The sequence below is a fragment of the Megascapheus bottae genome, chromosome 3, assembly GCF_031878675.1.
Source record: "Megascapheus bottae isolate mThoBot1 chromosome 3, mThoBot2.hap1, whole genome shotgun sequence".
Classification (NCBI taxonomy): domain Eukaryota; kingdom Metazoa; phylum Chordata; class Mammalia; order Rodentia; family Geomyidae; genus Megascapheus; species Megascapheus bottae.
The window spans coordinates 67,738,277-67,756,741 of NC_143511.1; the positions used below are offsets into that span (position 1 = coordinate 67,738,277).

Below are 18,465 nucleotides of genomic sequence, written 5' to 3' on the forward strand. Positions count from 1 at the left end.
TTCTCTCAAGACTGGTGTTCTACCACTTGAGTCATGCCTTTACATCTGGCTTTTTGCTGGTTAATTGGAGATAAGGGTCTCATGGACTTTTCTTCAAACTGAGATCCTCACATTTCAGCCTTGTGAGTAGCTAGGATTATATGGTGCCCAGTTATTAATTCATTTTCTGTTTATTACCTTACAAAACAAGCCAGTATTCACCATAGCATTATGATAGTAAAACATAAGCAATGTGTCAACTGACAAAAGAAACTCTGGAGGACTCTGGTGGCAAATGTCTTATTACTAAAGAACTGGCCTGACAGGTCTAGGTTACCTGGATTTTGAAGGCTCTTCTCATCAAGTTCTGAAAGCAAAACTACCATAGTGGTCCATAATTATTCTATCTCTCACCCCTGAATAAATATAAATATAGGACATGGTAGCTCACACCTATAATCTCAGCTTCTTAGAAGACTGAGATCTAAAAGGTCAGAATCAGTTCCAGGATAGTCTGGGAGACTTCCATCTAAAGCCAGTCAGGGTAGCAAGCTAGGCTGGGGTAACATGTACCTGTGTACCTGTTGCATGGAAAGCATAGCATAGATAGGAGGTTCAGGTCACAGGCCAAGCAAGGCAGAGGGAAGTTGGGAATTCAAAACAATTTTAAAGTATAGAGGAGCCAGGCCTGGTGGCTCACACCTGTAATCTAGCTGCTCAGGAGGCTGAGATCTGAGGATTGGTTCAAAGCCAGCCCTGGCACTAAAGTCCATGAGACTCTTATCTCCAATTAAACACTAGAAAATGGGCCCCATGAATTCAAGCCCCATAACCCACAAAAAGAAAAGTAAAATGGACTGGAGGTGTGACTAAGGTCATCAGGTGTCTGCCTAGCTAGTATAAGGCACTGGATTCAAACTCCCGTATCTAAATACATAAATAAAATATTAAAGCTGTTGATGTCCTCGAATTTAGCCTTTTCTTTGGTATGCCAGCCCATCGTGGCAGACTGGGATCTCTCTGCACTCTGTTTTTCCTTACCAAGTCACATTCTATGAAACTACATAACACATCATCATAGGGATTGATTACAAATAGTGCTAGCATGTAACCCTTCTCAGCTGTAATATGCATTGTTAATGGAAGAACATTTTGGTAGTGTTTCAGCTAGTAAGACAAGACGGTGTTTGAAAGATGAGAAGCTGCTTTCACCATTTCTGTAGATAGTATTGTAATTCCAACTGTATTTAGTAGAATTAAAGGACACAGATTTACAGTGAACTGGTAACTGTCTGGTCACCAACTGACTTGTATATTTACCTTATTAGCTGTATGTTTCTAAATTAGTTTATACCAGTGGCAGATATGGTTAGATAATTCAACTATGTAAACTAGTGGAAAGAACTGGTAAAGTTACAAGAAAAGCAGAAGCATTGGCGAGAGAGAGCTTAGAAAGTTGTTGAGAAGTCCAGGGGCCAGGAGATAGGCCTAGTGGTAGAGTGCTCGCCTAGCATGCACAAGGACCCAGGTTCCATTCCTTGGTTCCTTATACATGGAAAAAAGCCAGAAGTGGTACTGTGGCTCAATTGGTAGAGCTCTAGCCTTGAGAAAGCTCAAGGACAGTGCTCAGGCCCTGAGTTCAAGCCTCAGGACTGGCAAAAAAGAAAAAGTTGTTGAGAAGTCCAGAAAAATTATAAAGACTTCTCTTCCAAAGTTCAGAATTTAAGATCCCTTTCGTCGTATGGTAAAATTGGGGCCCACTTTACCATTACAGAAATTAGTACAGATGCTGTGTGGTGTATGTATGAAAAACTTGAGATCTATACCTAAAGATAAATTTTAAACATTTGACTAGTATATTTCTTCAACTACCTTCCCCCCAACTACCTTTTGAAGATGACTGTAAACAAAGATTTGTTATGTGTTTGAGAAATATTATATAAGAATATTTCCATAGTTACTTCAGTCCCAGGCTTGAGCTCAGGGTCTGAGCACTGGTCCTTGGGTTTTCTCAAAGCTAGAGCAATACCATTTAGAGCCACAGCACCACCTCTGGCTTTTTCTATGTATGTGGTATTGAGGAATCGAACCTGGGTCCTCATGCATGATAGGCAAGCACTCTTACTCCTAGGCCAAACTCGCAGCCGCGTAGTTACTTTATATAATTTCCTAAGAAATGTATGATGAAATTAACCATTTATTTGCCTTTTCATTTAAACTTTTTTTTATGTATATAGACTGGTGTGCATAAATGACTTTTAACAGCCACATTTTCCTCTCGCCTCTTTCCCAGTCTCTCTCCTCCACACTCTCGTCTTTTACTAAAGATAAATAAAAATGAGGTGGTCTTTACGAGATAGACAAACCCAGCACGTAGTATTGAGCTCAATCTTGCATTTGTAGAATACCCCCCATTCGGAATGTATCCAGAATTTTGATGAAATGCAAGCTCATAAGCAATATTAACCGAGGCTGCTACTTCCCCTTCATCTCTCATCTCAACTAACCAGGTGCCCAAACGCCCATCCGCTTAGCTCTGGCCCTGGGGCGAGGGCGGGGCGAGGACTGGCTGGGGCGGGGCCTGAGCCTCGGGAACCGCCCACACGCCCCTGCGCTTGACGACCGCTTTTGCGGCAGTTGTGGTGAGAGCCGTAAAACGCGGCGGCTGCGACTGCGAAGTGAGGTAAGTCGTGGGCGCCGTGGCTGGGCGCGGCCGGGCAGCCCGGGGTGTTCAGGCTGGTCTCCCGGACAGCTCGGGTGTCCTTCCTGCTCGACTCCCCTGCCTGGGCCTTCCCCTCCGGTGGCCCTGTCAGCCCCCGAGCATTCCCGGGGCGCTCGCGCGTGTCTGCAGGCCGCGTGCCCCGTGGAGCGCCGGGCCCGGCTGCAGAGGGCGGGCTGGACCGGGACGCCTGTCGGAGCCGCCTGTGGGGAAGAGGCTTCCAGCCGCTTCCACCTGGAAAGCAGAAATGACATTGATGAAAACCCCGTATTTGGTCTTTTTCCCCTTTAATTTTTACTTACGTCTTTACTGTGGTGGAGGTGATGTACAGATAGGTTACAGGTGTGTAAGTTCCCTTCTGAACAGGGTCGCCCCTGCCCTCTAGCCCAAAGGTTCCCTCCCCTCGCCCCAGACCTTGCCTTTAATGGCAAACACGAACTTATCGAACTGCTTGTGCCCGCGTGTCCTCTCCACGCACCGGAATTTTACCTACTAAACTAACTTCACCGAGCACACTTCGATTTGCATGAAATGGACTTGTTGCAAAGATTATTTTGCAGATGAGTGAGTTCTGTCTTGAAGGCCATTGTGTCCTAGGCAGTGTCACACATTAGTTTTGAACTGGACATGTAGACTCATTGTTTTACAGGGGTGATTTAGCAGGTGTATGATCAAAAAGGGTTTTTTTTCCTCCCTTTTTCTGTTCCCCAGCGTCTATGTCAAAAATGGGTTCTTGCCACTTTGTTCTAAATGCATCAAATAAAGCATAAATTTGAATTAAAAAAAAACACAGTATCAGACATCATTACGTTTGGACACCTGTGACTCATGACTTTTAAGAGATTCTCAGGAGGCTGAGATCTGAGTATCACGATTCAAAGCCAACTCTGGTAGGAAAGTCTAATTAACTAGTAAAAAGATTAAAGTATGGCTATGGCCCAAGAGGTAGAGTATTAAGTTTGAGTGGGTATGCTCAGTATCCCGCTTGTGTTCAAGTTTTAATCCCTGGGTGAATGCACTAGCCACCCACCTGCCCCCCTTCACTCCCTCCCACCAACACGACAGACTTTTTTTTTTTTTTTTCCAGCTCTGGGGTTTGAACTCAAAGCCTGGGCACTGTCCTTGGGCTTTCTCAAGATGAACACTCTACCACTTGAGCCACAGCACCACTTCCAGCCTTTTCTGTGTGTGTGATACCGAAAAATTGAACTCAGTGCTTCTTGCATGCTAGGCAAGCACTCTACCATTAGGCCAAATTCCCGGCTGCAAGAGAGATTTTTGAAAGTAAAAATGAAAGGGAATAATAAAAAAAAAACCTGTTGAATTGTAGTTCTAAAAATAGAGGCTTCACCATTAGAAAAGTAGTCAAATAACTCCTATAGGAAATCTTTATTCTCCAATTTAAAAGAATACACAAAGACTAAAGAGACCAATACACAGTAATCGAGATCATTACATGATGTAGTTCAACAAGAACTGAATTTCCTAAGGGAAGGAATGTATGTGTGCCTGTTCATTCTTTAAGACGATCTCTCTGGGTGGTCAGCTACAGTGTCAAGGGAATACTTAGCATTACAAATCTGTAAGTTGTCAGGGAAAATAAAATGTGACTTCAGAGTGAAACTTGGTGGACAACTATTTTTGAATAATGCAGAAATAAGTTCTTTTTGATAAACTGCAGTAAGATGAAAACCCGTTTTCCAAAAGCGAGGAGAGATTAGCAATAGAATTGGTAGGAAACATAAAATACCAGATTTATAGTTATGAGATAGACTAGATAACCAAATAGAAATAACTAGAAAAATAACTAAGAGGGGTAAGAAAATAAAAGTTGTTATTGATATTTTAAAGCTAGAGAATAAAAATATACAAAGCTTAGATAAGAAATGGTAGAGGTCTTACTACAAAGAGATAAAGGTAGATACTAAAAGACATTTCATCAAAGTCAAATACTGGAGATGTGATAAGAAATATACCTATTTTAAGTTTCTTATAGAGATAAGACCTAAGATGAAAAAACTAATTTTTATCATGGCATTCTTTACACTTGAACATAGATGAGAGTATTCATTCAAAGTGACTACAATATAATAACACACACACACACACACACCTCAAAAACAAAAGAGCTGTCATGACGTTTCTTTTGTGGGAATTGTTCTCAGCACAGTGAGGAGGAGGAGGAGCATCACCCGGGAACTTGTCACAAGTACAAGTGTGCTGATTAGAAACTTTGGAGACAATCATCCCTCAATCTTTGTTGGTAGGAATATTCTGAGGAACTTTAGATAACTTTTTATTTGGGCTATTGAAGAGTAGAAGTTAAAAAGCTTTTTTTTTTTCCTTTTCCAGAAGTATCTGTTCACAGAAAACCATTTGCTTTTTTATACAAAAAGATGAAAACAAGCAGGTTACTTTCAGAAGACAACCAAGTCAACACCCCATGAGTAGAATCAACAAGAACGTGATTTTGGCCCTGTTAACGCTCACAAGCTCTGCATTTCTGTTGTTTCAGTTGTACTATTACAAGCACTATCTGTCAGCAAAGGTAATTTTCCTTATCCTAAGACTTCATTTACCTAGTTTCTTTTCTTTTCATCTTGTGTGTGTGTGTGTGTGTGTGTGTGTGTGTGTGTGTGTGTGTGTGTGTGTGAGTGATAAGGCTTGAAGTTGGCCTAGTACTGTCCCTGAGCTCTTCAGTTAAGGCCACTGTCCTACCCTTGAGCCAAGCCCCACTTCCCATTTTCTAGAGGTTAATTGTCTCAGGTCCTTTTGTGCCTGGGCTGGCTTTGAACCTTGATCCTCAGTTCTCAGCCTCCTAAGTAGCTACGGTTACAGGCATGAGCTACTCACCCTGCTCTTTTAGCTAGTTTTGTAACATGTTTCTCCTTTGCCAACACTGGGCAGGAAAGTTAGTGAGGCTGTTACCTCCAACTAACTACTAAAAAGTTGAAGTAGAGCATGGCTCAACCAGTAAAGCACAAGCCTTGAGCAAAACAGCTCAGGGACAGTGCCCAGGCACCAAGTTCAAGCCCTAGCACAAAACAAAATTTCTTACTACTTGAAATACAGTTTCATATTTGGGAAAGTACAGGTGCAGCTACTACAAGTATTGCCTGATTTTCAGAATTGTGCTGAGGGGCCGGGCACAGTGGCTCACGTCTATAATCCCAGCTACTCCAGAGGCTGAGATCTGAGGATCGAGGTTCAAAGCCAGCTCAGGGACAGCACCTAGGCCCAGAGTTTAAGCCCTATGACCTATCAAAAAAAAAAAAAAAAAAGCACATACTTCGTATACAGACATGTTCAACACTGTACCTGACCCTTGGGAGCTGCTCAGTAGACATTATTATTCTTACATTTGGCCAAGATCTGTAAACACTAATTTGGAATGTGAAAGTAAATGGAGAGTAGAAGTATGGAACTAAATGGACAAACTAGTTTCAGAGAGATAGCAGAGTTTGCTGTTCACTGGTGTAAATTAATAGATGGAGAGGTATGACTGTATGAATATTACTGTTTAATAACTTAAATAACTTACTGTTTTCCATCATTGTTTTACACCTTCGGTGGTTGTATTATAAATATTTTAGTTATTATCTCTGTGCAAATATGGTTTTTAGTGACCATGAGCTAATTTTGTAACTTGACCTTCATTTTCACCCTAAATGCAGTGTTGAATGCTGTGCTTTGAATTTACTTAAAAAAACTTTTCTTAATCTTTTAGAATGGAGCAGGTATATCAAAATCCAAAGGGAGCAGAATTGGATTTGATAGTACACAGTGGGTATGTACAGTAAACAAGTTACACAATTTGTAATGTGGAATTATATGTCTCCTAAGTATTTGTGGAAGGAAGACAATGGCAATAGCTGTGTTGGAGGTGAGGAAAATAGAGCAGAGGAAGAGGAGGAGGAGGGTCCATAGGTTCAGTGTCTCATTTAGTACTTGTGGTAACTTTAGAAGTTAGTATGTATTGTTATTCTCAATTTGCTTAGCAAGATTAAAGATAGTTGGCTAAAAAGTGGCTGAGCCCAGATTCTGTCTGTCTCTGGAGCTCTTATTCACTGAGCTATTTTGCTTCCCAAATGAATGAATATGTGAATCATAGTTAAACTGAATATAAGAGAAAATCAGTGATCAGAAAAAAATATATATTCAGCATATCTTTGTAACCATTAATACAATATATACATTTTATCCATATTTTGTTTCATAAATATCAGAGCTTGCACATTTATAAAATATATTACCTTTTTGTAACTAAATTTAGAATGAAAGATATACTAAAAAAAATTAGATTTATTCTGTTAGTATGCATTAAAAATGACCAGATATTTCTTTTTTCTTTTTTGCCAATTCTGGGGCTTGAACTCAGAGCCTAAGCACTGTCCTTGGGTTTTCTCAAAGCTAGAGATCTACTGCTTCAGCCACAGCACCATTTCCTGCTTTTTCTATATATGTGGTACCGAGGAATGAAATCCGCGTCTTTGTGCATGCTAGGCAAGCACTCTACCACTAGGCCAAACTCCCAGCCCCCAGATATTTCTTATGAATACACTTTTGTTTTGGGCTATTTTATAACCAGAAACATAGAAATCTTTACATTAGTGATTTTAGGTCACTAAGAAGTGATTATTTTAAACCATTGTTTGCGCCTGTTGGATTTAAAAGGATGTTTTTGTGGATATAGTGGTACATGTGTATAATCCAAGACATTCAGGAGGCAGAGATCAGAAAGACTTCAGTTCAAGACCAGTGTGGGCAAAAGTTAGTGAGATTTCATCTCAGCCAACAAGTGGGATATGGAATGCATGTTCTTCTGTGATTGCAGATATTTAATTGTATCTCATTTGATCTTTTTAAAAAATTTTACCTCAGAATATCACTGTTACTTAGGCTGTCTTCAACTTGCATGTGATTTTTTTTTAAATTAGTTCGGTTTCTTTTAATAGGATAGGGCAATTCAGATTTCCTATCAACATGTAGTTTTGTTAAGTTGGGCTTTTAAAGAAATACATTTCTTCTAAGTTCTTGAATTATTTTTGGTATGAGATAATTCTAAGGAATATTTACTTAGCTGTTTTTCCAAGAGATAGTAAACTGCATGTTGCTTAGGAAATAAAAATGACATTTAAAAAATAAAAAAAAAACATAAACTGCATGTTATTTAGGAATTATCAATCAAGGTAGTTGGGTCTAAATCTTTTTGCTTATAAAGTTCTAAGCAGCATTACAAATAGGAGAAAAAGTAACATAAATTTCTGTCTTGAAAGGTTGAAATTGCTGATTTTTTAAAAGCTGAGAAGTCTGGCAGTTATTCACTTTTTCTTGAAGAAATTTAGCTAAAACCAACAGAATGATTGTTAAGCTGAAACTTTTCACCCCAAATACCACTTTTCTATGAAGATTTTCTTTTTTTTTTAGATAATAATTAGTAGCTTTTATGAAGTTTTGTGATAATGCTTTCATTTTGTATTAACATATTTCATCTTGTATTATAACTATTCATTCATCTTCCTTAGAAGTACACTTTGTGAAAGCACAAACTATATATATTATTTGCTTTCTTTCTACAAAAGCATGGTATTTATTGTGTAAACTATATGTAGTCTTATAAAATTAATGAATAAAAATTTAACAAGATTAATTGTATTGATTTATTGGCATTAAGCATGATTTTTTCATTTCAAACAGCGTGCAGTTAAAAAGTTTATTATGCTAACGTCCAGCCATAATGTACCAGTGTTCCTTATTGATCCTTTGATTCTGGGACTGATCAATAAAAACTATAAACAAGGGAATAATACTTTCCATGGCTTTGATTCGGAATGCACGTTCTTCTGTGTTGCAAGAGACTTTACCGCATTCGCACTGCAGTATCATCTGTGGAAGAATGAGGTAGGTCCATTGCTTGTAGATGATGGAATGTGTCTCCTGCGAAGCACAATGGGATCAAACCAGTTCAAAATGCAGACATATTTCACCTTTTCAAAATCTGTCCACGTTCAGACTTAATGTGTGTTTTATTCTAGGAAGGCTGGTTTCGGATAGCTGAGAACATGGGATTTCAGTGCGTAAAGATGGAGAGCAAAGATCCCCGGCTAGATGGGATAGACTCACTTTCTGGAACTGAAGTCCCACTGCACTATGTCTGCAGGCTGTCCACTCATGCCATCCACGTGGTGGTCTTTCATGAGAGAAGTGGCAACTACCTCTGGCATGGCCACCTACGACTCAAAGGGCACATCGACAGGAAATTTGTTCCTTTCCGAAAGCTACAGTTTGGCCGCTATCCTGGCGCTTTTGACAGGTAAATTTAGAGCCAAAAGGGGAAATATGAAATGAATATTTGTCTGTAAAGTCTTAATTTTTTTCATTTTTAAATGAGTTCTTAACATATAAATATATGTAAATGTTAATAGTGTTGCTGTTCATAATGCTTCCAAATTAAGAACAATCCACATATTCTTCAACAATAAAAAGGCATATATATATATATATACACCATATATATGTCCTCGTTCTGTATATATCCTTTATATATAACATACACACACATACATATGTCATAAAGAGAGATGATAGACACAGTCAAATATGTTTGAGCACACACGAATACATTCATGGAAAATGAATGAATTGCAGAAAGAATAAGAATCTAACAATGTTGTGACAAAGCAAAGTATAATTTAAAATAGTATGGTTATATGTATAAAAAGTTCAAATATAAGTTAAATTGTGCTTATGGATACACCATGGAACAGTATAAAAGTAAAACAGAAATACATACAAGTAAATACAAACAAAAATGAAAAAAGATACAAATTTACCTCTAAGTGGATGAGGTGAGCAACATACACAGAGAACTGAGAAGAGGCTGACAAGATTTAATTTCTGTGGTGGAGACTTGGGTGTTTATAACACAGTATTTTTTGTGCCTTTGTATTTAATGTACTTACAGCATAGACATACACAATATTTGGGGATTGCATGCTCATCATAATCCTATCTAAAGGGCAGCAAAAGACCCTGAGTTCAAGCCCCAGTCAGTACATCAGTTGATCCATCAATAAAGCATTGAAACCTAGAATAATCTGGTTTTTTTGTATGTATGAAGTCATACTTTTTTTTTTTTTTTTGCCAGTCCTGGGCTTGAGCTCAGGGCCTGAGCACTGTCCTTGGACTTTCTCAAGGCTAGAGCTCTACCACTTGAGCCTCAGCACCACTTCTGGCTTTTTTCTATGTATGTGGTACCGAGGAATCAAACCTGGGTCTTCGTGCATGCTAGGCAAGCACTCTACCACTAGGCCAGACTCCCGGCCCTGAAGTCATACTTTTTCTAAACCAAACCCATTTTCAGGAATATAAATGACCAGAAAAGAGGGGCTGTGGAAAATAATTTATTGTTAATATTGATCCCTCTTATTATTTTAGTTAAAGTCATAAGCACTGTTCTATTTTTACCACTTTTTTTTTTCTAGTCCGGGGCTTGAACTCAGGGCCTGAGCACTGTCCTTGGGCTTTCTCAAGGCTAGAGTTCTACCACTTGAGCCACAAATCCACTTCCAGCTTTTTCTATGAATGTGGTACTGAGGAGTCCAACCCAGGTCTTCGTGCGTACCAGACAAGCACTCTACCACTAGGCCAAACTCCCAGCGCTTTTTTTTTTTTTAACCACTTTTATGCATATTTTTCTTATGCTATTTCAAATAAACTTTTTCAGAAAAACATCTTTTTAGTTTTTTTAAAAGATTTTATTAACGGGGCCAGGAGTTTGGCCTAGTGGTAGAGTGCTTGCCTAGCATGCATGAAGACCCGGGTTCAACTCCTCGGTACCACATACATAGAAAAAAGCCGGAAGTGGTGCTGAGGCTCAAGTGGTAGAGCTGTAGCCTTGAGAAAGTCCAAGGATAGTGCTCATGCCCTGAGCTCAAGCCCAAGGACTTGCAAAAAAAAAAAAAGATTTTATTAACATTGAGTTTTACATTATATTTCAAATGACTTAGCAAACAAGTATTCAAGAAGGGAATCTCTATATACAATCACTGGCACTTAGATTTTAAAACATAATTAAAATAAGCTGAGGGTTTGAATGTCATAGATACATATTAATCTATATAATAAAACATTATGTCTAAAGAGTCATGGATTTTTATGTCTATGTAGTTGTGTTTATATTTCCAATACCATGTCCATAGCATTGGGTACACAAATATTGAATCCTTCCTCCTTTTTAGTTTTTTTAAAGCCCTATGAATTTATTTCAAAATTTAGTAATTTAATTCAAAATGGTTAGTCAACAAATACATGTTAAGGCTAATAATAACGTATGCCATTAGATAGATAAAAGCCATATCCACAGTATATAATTTTATTTAAAGAATAGAATATTGTCGATATTTATAAAATGAGCCTGAGCATTTTGCTTGTTAAGGAGACTCTTGGGCTATTGTAATTTTTTTTCTTTCTTTCTTTTTTTTGTTGGTCATGGAGCTTGAACTGCCTCGGCACTGTCCCTGAGCTCTTTAGCTCAGGGCTACTGCCCTACCCCTGGGCCTGTGCATTGTCCCTGAGCTCTTCAGCTCAAGGCTAGTGCCCTACCCACAGTGCCATTTCCGGTTTTCTTGTGGTTAATTGGAGATAAATCTCATGAACTTTCATGTCTGGGCTGGCTTTGAACCTCGATCCTCAGATCTCAGCCTTCTGAGTAGCTAGATTACAGGCGTGAGCCACCGCACCCGGCTTATTCAGTGTTTATTTCTTTTTTTTTCCTGCTTGATCTCTGGGCCTGGGCATTGTCCCTGAGCTCTTCAGCTCAAGGCTCCTACCCTACCACTTGAGCCACAGACCCACTTCCTTCTGTGTTTAAAAGTATTTGCTTTTGGGGGCCGGGAGTTTGGCCTAGTGGTAGAGTGCTTGCCTAGCATGCACAAAGACCCGGGTTCATTTCCTCGGTACCACATGCATAGAAAAAAGCTGGAAGTGGTGCTGAGGCTCAAGTGGTAGAGCTCTAGCCTTGAGAAAGTCCAAGGACAGGGCTCAGGCCCTGAGCTCAAGCCCAGGACTGGCAAAAAAAAAAAAAAATGGAATTTGCTTCTCCAGAAATGATCCATTAAAATTATGTCAAAATACTAAAATATATATGAGCAAGTATAAAAGTACTTTAAAACACATTAGTCAAATACTTGAGATGTTTTCTGTTTGAGGTCAGCTTTTCAAGATCTTATTGAAATTACTAATTGATATGTAAGACAGTTAAAGAAAATATATTTGAAATTGAGTTATTTAAGTTCACTTTTTTATACAGGCTGCTGGTATTCTGGATTCAATCCTGTTGTAAATTTTAACACTTTTTTTTCAGGCCAGAGTTACAGCAAGTTACTATTGATGGACTAGAAGTTCTCATTCCAAAAGATGTTGGACATTTTCTAAAAGAAATACCACACTCGAGATTTATTGAGTGTAGGTATAAAGAAGCTCGAGCATTCTTTCAGGTTAGAGACATCCAGATCACATGCTTTCTTTGTTTTTTTTTCTTGCTGGTTGTGGGACTTGAACTCAGGGCCTGGACACTGTCCTTTGACACTTTTTGCTCAAGGCTAGTTCTCTGCCACCTGAGCCAGAACGTCTCTTCTGGCTTTTTCTGTGTATGTAGTATTGAGGAATCAAGCCCAGTGCTTTCTGCATGCTAGGCGAGCATTCTACCACTAGCCTACGCTCCTGGTCCTCACATGCTTTTTAAATGAAAGGATATGTTATCCAGTATTTGAGGAGATGGGGGAATGAAGGGATGTAAAGCAAGCCAGGGCAAAAGTTGAAAATACCTCCATCTCAACCAACAACCCAGGTTGTCTATTCCTGTGTTACCTCAGCTGTGAAGGAAGCTCTTAGTAGGAAGAAAGTAGTCCAGTCTGGCTCCAGAACAAAATAATGAGACTCTTATCTAAAAATTAATGGAAGTTGCTGATGGCTCATGCCTATAATCCTAGCTACTCAGGAGGCTGAGATCTGAGGATCGCGATTCAAAACCAGCCTGGGCACTGAAGTCTGTGAGACTCTTATATCCAGTTAATCACTAGAAAAATGGAAGTGGTGCTCTGGCTCATGTGGTAGAGCAGTAGGTAGCCTTGAGCTGAAAAGTTCAGGGACAAGGCCCACACCCAGAGTTCAAGTCCCATGACCAACCAGAAAAATAATAATAATAATGTAAAAACAAGGTGGCACATATGATAGAGTGCTTACTGGGGATAACGTCCTGAATTGTAGCCCAGTGTACCCAATGCAATGGTACAAGCCTATAATCTCAGAACTTGGAATACTGAGGCAAGAGAATTGAATTCCATGCTAGCATGAGCTACAAAGCAATATATTATCTTAAAAGAAATAAAAATAAAAATCAATTATTTCTTCCCTCATTGAATATATTGGTATGTGCTTGTCTTTTTTTAAATAGAATTTGATAAATGTAAGCAGTTGTCTCTGCCTTCAGCTATGATAGCTTGTAATCTTTATAAAAGAAAGTGAATTCTGTTTTTAAAGCAATCCAAACAGAATGAAGTCAGTGTAGAAGATGAGCGATGTAGATTTTGGAAACATTTAGAAAAAATTTCTGAAAGGTTTGGTACTGAATATGAATTTTTGTGTTTGTGAAAGTGTTTGAAGAGTAATGTCATTCAAAGACCAAGTGCTTTTCAACTCAATAAACATTTATTGGAATGCCTTTTCTAGGCTTCTGACCATATGACGATGATTTTGAAGGGCATGATAATTTAACTTTAAATGACAAGAAAACAGATACAGTGAAAACAAATAGACAGTGGGGTTTTGATACTCTAATATTTGCAGTTGCTCTTTATTATCTGTGGTCCTCTGCCACAAAAGCTTCATACATGAGGATAGGAATGGAATTTGAAAATTAAGTACCAGCTTTATTATTTACACCAAGTGCCAAGACTCGTATTTTACTGACAACCAAGACCTAGCCCAAGTGCGCCTGCATGGCCTTACTCCTTTAAATTTGTAACTGGAGGACCGTAAAATCTGCTGAGCAACATAGACGAGAAGCTGAAAGTCAGCATGTGTGGGTGGGCTTACGGTAAAAGGCAAGTTCTGCCTGCCATTTCCTTGCCACACAGTAGCAGAAAGAACAGGAGTTTGGTGCTTAAATTAACCCCCATTCTTACTGCCTAAAAGGATCTGCTCTGGTTGCCACCTATGTCATTGCAATTATGGTGAATTGTGGATGATAGATATATTTTATGTTACCTCAGTTACACCATATCTGTCATACTAGCTGGTACAAATCACAAATCCATAAATTTGGGTATTTACCCAAATTTACCATGGAGAATAAGGCATCCATGATGATCAAACAACTTCTAGCCTAGCAAGGTTGGAGCTTTTCAACAAGTATATTCCCAAATTCATTTGTTGTTCTTATTGTGAAAAGAATTATTAATATAAAATGCTGCAAAATATGGAAGAGTCATGTGAACATATATATATATATATATATATATATATATATTTTTTTTTTTGCCAGTCCTGGGCTTGAGCTCAGGGCCTGAGCACTGTCCTTGGACTTTCTCAAGGCTAGAGCTCTACCACTTGAGCCTCAGCACCATTTCTGGCTTTTTTGCTATGTATGTGGGGTACCGAGGAATCGAACCCGGGTCTTCGTGCATGCTAGGCAAGCACTCTACCACTAGGCCAAACTCCTGGCCCTGAACATATATATTTAAATTACATTTTTTATTATCTTTGAGTAGTTATACGAACAGCAGGTCAGTTTATGAACAGAATGCATCTTGATCAATATCACCACTTGAGAATATATTCATGTTAAGGACAAGCACTCAATCAGTGTTTGAGTAAAAAACATGCTTGAAACATGCTCAGCATACTAGTTCATTTATAGTCTCATAGTTTGGGTGAAAAAAGCACCAGAAATAACAAGACTGTATTGCTGTCCGGAGGTTTAGATTCATGACATGATCGTGTGAAATCCTGTAGTCATCCGTCTTGTTCTTTTTTTCCTTCCCTGGCAGTGAGCCAGGTTTGGGATTCCTAGTTCTTCTCTCCCTCTAGTGTATTGGTATTACTAGCATCAAGTGAGTAATGCAGTTGATAATGCTTTTCTATCCTTATTCTCTTAATGTCTAATTCTTTATCATTTCATATGTTAGAACCATTTGATCAAAAATGCTAGGAAGGCCAGGCACCAGTGGCTCATATTTGTAATCCTAACTACTACTCAGGAAGCTGAGATCTGAGGGTTAGTTTGAAGCCAGCCCAGGCAGAAATTCCATGAGATTCCTAATTAATCACTCAAAATCTGGAAATGGACAGTGCATAGGCCCTGAGTTCAAGCCCCAAGATTGGAACAAAAAATTTTTAAAAAGTCAGAAGGGGTTTGATTTCAAATTAAGCTGAACATATATGTATTTGAACACTTGATGGCGCCAAAATGTTTTAAATACAATCTCTAGTGTAAGGCAGTGAACTCATAAACATGATAAAATCATGATGCCCTTGCTGCAGCTTCCTGAGAGCTGGAATTACCACCTAGCAATTAAAAAAAAAAAAAAAAGCAGACTTAAAGGTCTTAAGTATAATACAAATGCATTTTTTCCCCCTGAACCACCTGGGAGTCAGCTGGATATCTCATAGCCTCAAATAATTCAGTATTTTCTAAAATCAAGAACATTCTCTTTAATGTCTTAATACAAAAGCTAGGCAATGAACTTATAATTCATAGGAAATTAATACATGGTAGTACATTAATACAAGGAAATGCACCTATGGAAACCATTTGCATATTTGTTTTCTATGGATTTTTATTTGCTTTTCCAACATGTTATAAAGAGTGCCCCTCGCTGCTGGGCAAGCATTTGTAACTTGTACAATGGCAACAAGGGCCAGAAGCGTAGTGTTGGGACCTGGTTTGAAAATAAAGTATCTTGAAATAATGAGCTGAAGAAATAATGAAATAAGGAGCTGGGAGTTTGGCCTAGTGGTAGAGTGCTTGCCTAGCATGCACGAAGACCCAGGTTCGATTCCTTGATACCACATACATAGAAAAAAGCCGGAAGTGGTGCTGAGGCTTAAGTGGTAGAGCTCTAGCTTTGAGAAAGTCCAAGGACAGTGCTCAGGCCCTGAGCTCAAGCCCAGGACTGGCAAAGAAAAAACAACAACAAAAAAGAAAGAATGAAATAAAACCTTCAGCATTGCTCAAGGTGTGGCTCAAGTGACAGAAAACCAGCCAACCAAGCAAACCAAGCAAGTGTGAGGCCCTGCATACAAACCCTGCACATAAATTGCCTAAGTATTAGATGTGAATTTATAACTATATAAGTACTTTTCTCATCAGACTTTAGGAAATTCATGGTTCCTGCTTTATCTGATGGGTTGTAGTCTACTATTTTCATTATTTTGATCTTCAAATTATTCCATACTTAAGATGGAAGAAAAGAGCTGTCTTCTGACTTTCTATTTGCATTTACAGTATTCCTTTGGTACTGGTTTTCAGGACCCTACCATTGAGGAAGTGTTCCAGTACACAGAGTTGAGTACTAGCTAGGTAATACACATGGAGAAATTTAAATTTTTGTTTTTGAAATTTCTTGTTTAAATTTATTTATTTTTGTCTGCACTTGGTCAGAGCTGTGTGTAATCTGCGTATAAGACAGACTTTAATTTTTTCTCAGGCAACCAAGAAGTTCAGAACCAGAATAAAATACAGTTTTTCTGAATTTTTGTTTCAGAAAAAAAAATTTACACAAAATAAATGAGCTATAGTCCATTGAATTCTATTGAAAAATCGGAAGAAATTATGGAAACATGTAGACACTTGGCCTAGGACTCTCTAAGCATCTACATTCTTCTTGTCTTTCCCCTATTCACTCCAAAACCTTGGAAAAATTTTGAGCCTTAGTTTCCTTATTTTAGAGTAGTACGTTGGAGGAAATTGTGTGCTTTTGGAAGCTAGAATTCTTGTCCCACAAAGGGACATAAAGCATCCATGAAGAATCTTACTCAGTTTTCCTCAATTTCAGAATAAAAATGAAAACAGAAGTAACATGACAAGGAAGTAATATTTGTATGAAACATTATACTTGGCAAGGCTTAACTCTTAATTGTAGTCCAGCAAAGAGTTATTCTAAATTACTCCAGGCCTCTATAAAGATTTTTAGTAGAAAAAAAAATACATGTCATTGTGGGTTTTTTCCATGTAGTTAAGATGTCACACGAATATGTCTAGTACTTAAGAAATTGCTATAATAGCTGACTGTTTATTAAATCTGCAGCAGTACCTTGATGATAACACGGTGGAGGCCATGTCCTTTCGAAAGAGTGCAAAGGAGTTACTTCAGCTAGCAGCCAAAACTTTAAAGAAATTGGGAGTTCCATTTTGGCTGAGCAGTGGAACTTGTCTAGGTAAGATTCTCTCTGCTTTACATTTGTTTATCATTTCATCCTTTTTAGCTTTATGAATGAATGATTTATTTATTTTTTGTGGGTCATGGGGCTTGAACTTGGTCTGGGCATTGTCCCTGAGCTCTTCATCTCAAGGCTACTGCCCTACCCTTGAACCAAGCCCCACTTCTCGTTTTCTAGAGGCTAATTGGAGGTGAGAGTCGAGGTCCTTTTGTGACCAGGTTGGCTTTGAACCTTGATCCTCAGATCTCAGCTTTCTGAGTAGCTAGGATTACAGGTGTGAGCCACTGTGCCCAGCAATAATGAATTCTTGAAGTAACAAAACATGAATGGTATTAGAATTGTAATGTCTATATATAAAATAAACATTCATAAATGAAGCAAGATTGTATTGGTTTCTTGAAAGAAATGCACTGCATAAATAGAAAGTGGAATCTTAGGAAGGCAGTGTTAGTGATTACCAAAAACTATTAATAATGTGTATAAAACAGAACAGCAACTAGTTCTTAGATAGCATTAAATTAGCATTTTATTATTTCCATCTTTTTTTTTTTGCCATTCCTATGGCTTAAACTCAGGACCTGAGCACTGTCCTTGGGCTTTCTCAAGGGTAGAGCTCTACCACTCGAGCCACAGCACCACTTTTGGCTGTTTTTAATGTATGTGGTACCGAGGAATCCACCCCAGGTCTTTGTGCATGTTAGGCAAGCACTCTACTACTAGGCCAAACTCCCAGCCCTCAAATTTTATAAAGGGTTACAGCCAATAATTTGTTGTTCAGTTCAGAATATTAGTGAGACTGAAAGACAATGCTCTAAGCAGCTGTGTTGGTACAACAGGCATAAACTGGGACCTGTAGTTATGCTACTGCAGCAGTAGTATATCTGGAGTAGGCCTGGAGTAATTTAGAATAACTCTTTGCTGGACTACAATTAAGAGGTAAGCCTTGCCAAGTATAATGTTTCATACAAATATTACTTCCTTGTCATGTTGCTTCTGTTTTCATTTTTATTCTGAAATTGAGGAAAACTGAGTAAGATTCTTCACGGATGCTTGTGACCCTTTGTGGGACAAGAATTCTAGCTTCCAAAAGCACACAGTTTCCTCCGACGTACTACTCTAAAATATGCTTTGATAAACTTCACTCTAGCTAGCCCCAAAAGGAATTCATCTCTCACAACTGTGTAATATTTGCTTTAAGATTTAACTGTTTTAGAGTTAAGGTTGTTTATAGCCTATCATCAGAAATACTCAATAATTTTCACTAGGTGCTGGTGGCTCAGACTATAATCCTAGCTACTTGAGGCTGAGATCTGAGGATCACAGTT

The 18,465-nt window shown here is 38.6% G+C and overlaps 1 protein-coding gene across 7 annotated transcripts in view; it reads left to right on the forward strand.

Moving 5' to 3' along the window:
• Positions 1–2,629: 2,629 nt before the first annotated feature.
• Positions 2,630–18,465, forward strand: part of Fktn (fukutin) — a 62,842-nt gene continuing 47,006 nt past the window's right edge. For 5 of the 7 annotated variants that reach the window (XM_090330379.1, XM_090330381.1, XM_090330377.1 and 2 more), the window contains exons 1-7: positions 4,712–4,961; positions 5,051–5,246; positions 6,426–6,485; positions 8,396–8,599; positions 8,734–9,011; positions 12,063–12,195; positions 17,008–17,137. In XM_090330379.1, the coding sequence (XP_090186505.1) occupies positions 5,142–5,246; positions 6,426–6,485; positions 8,396–8,599; positions 8,734–9,011; positions 12,063–12,195; positions 17,008–17,137 (910 nt within the window). In that variant the 5' untranslated portion in view covers positions 4,712–4,961; positions 5,051–5,141. Of the gene's footprint in view, positions 2,663–4,711; positions 4,962–5,050; positions 5,247–6,425; positions 6,486–8,395; positions 8,600–8,733; positions 9,012–12,062; positions 12,196–17,007; positions 17,138–18,465 lie in introns of those variants that run through there. The other 2 variants (XM_090330382.1, XM_090330383.1) reach the window with 1 other exon arrangement.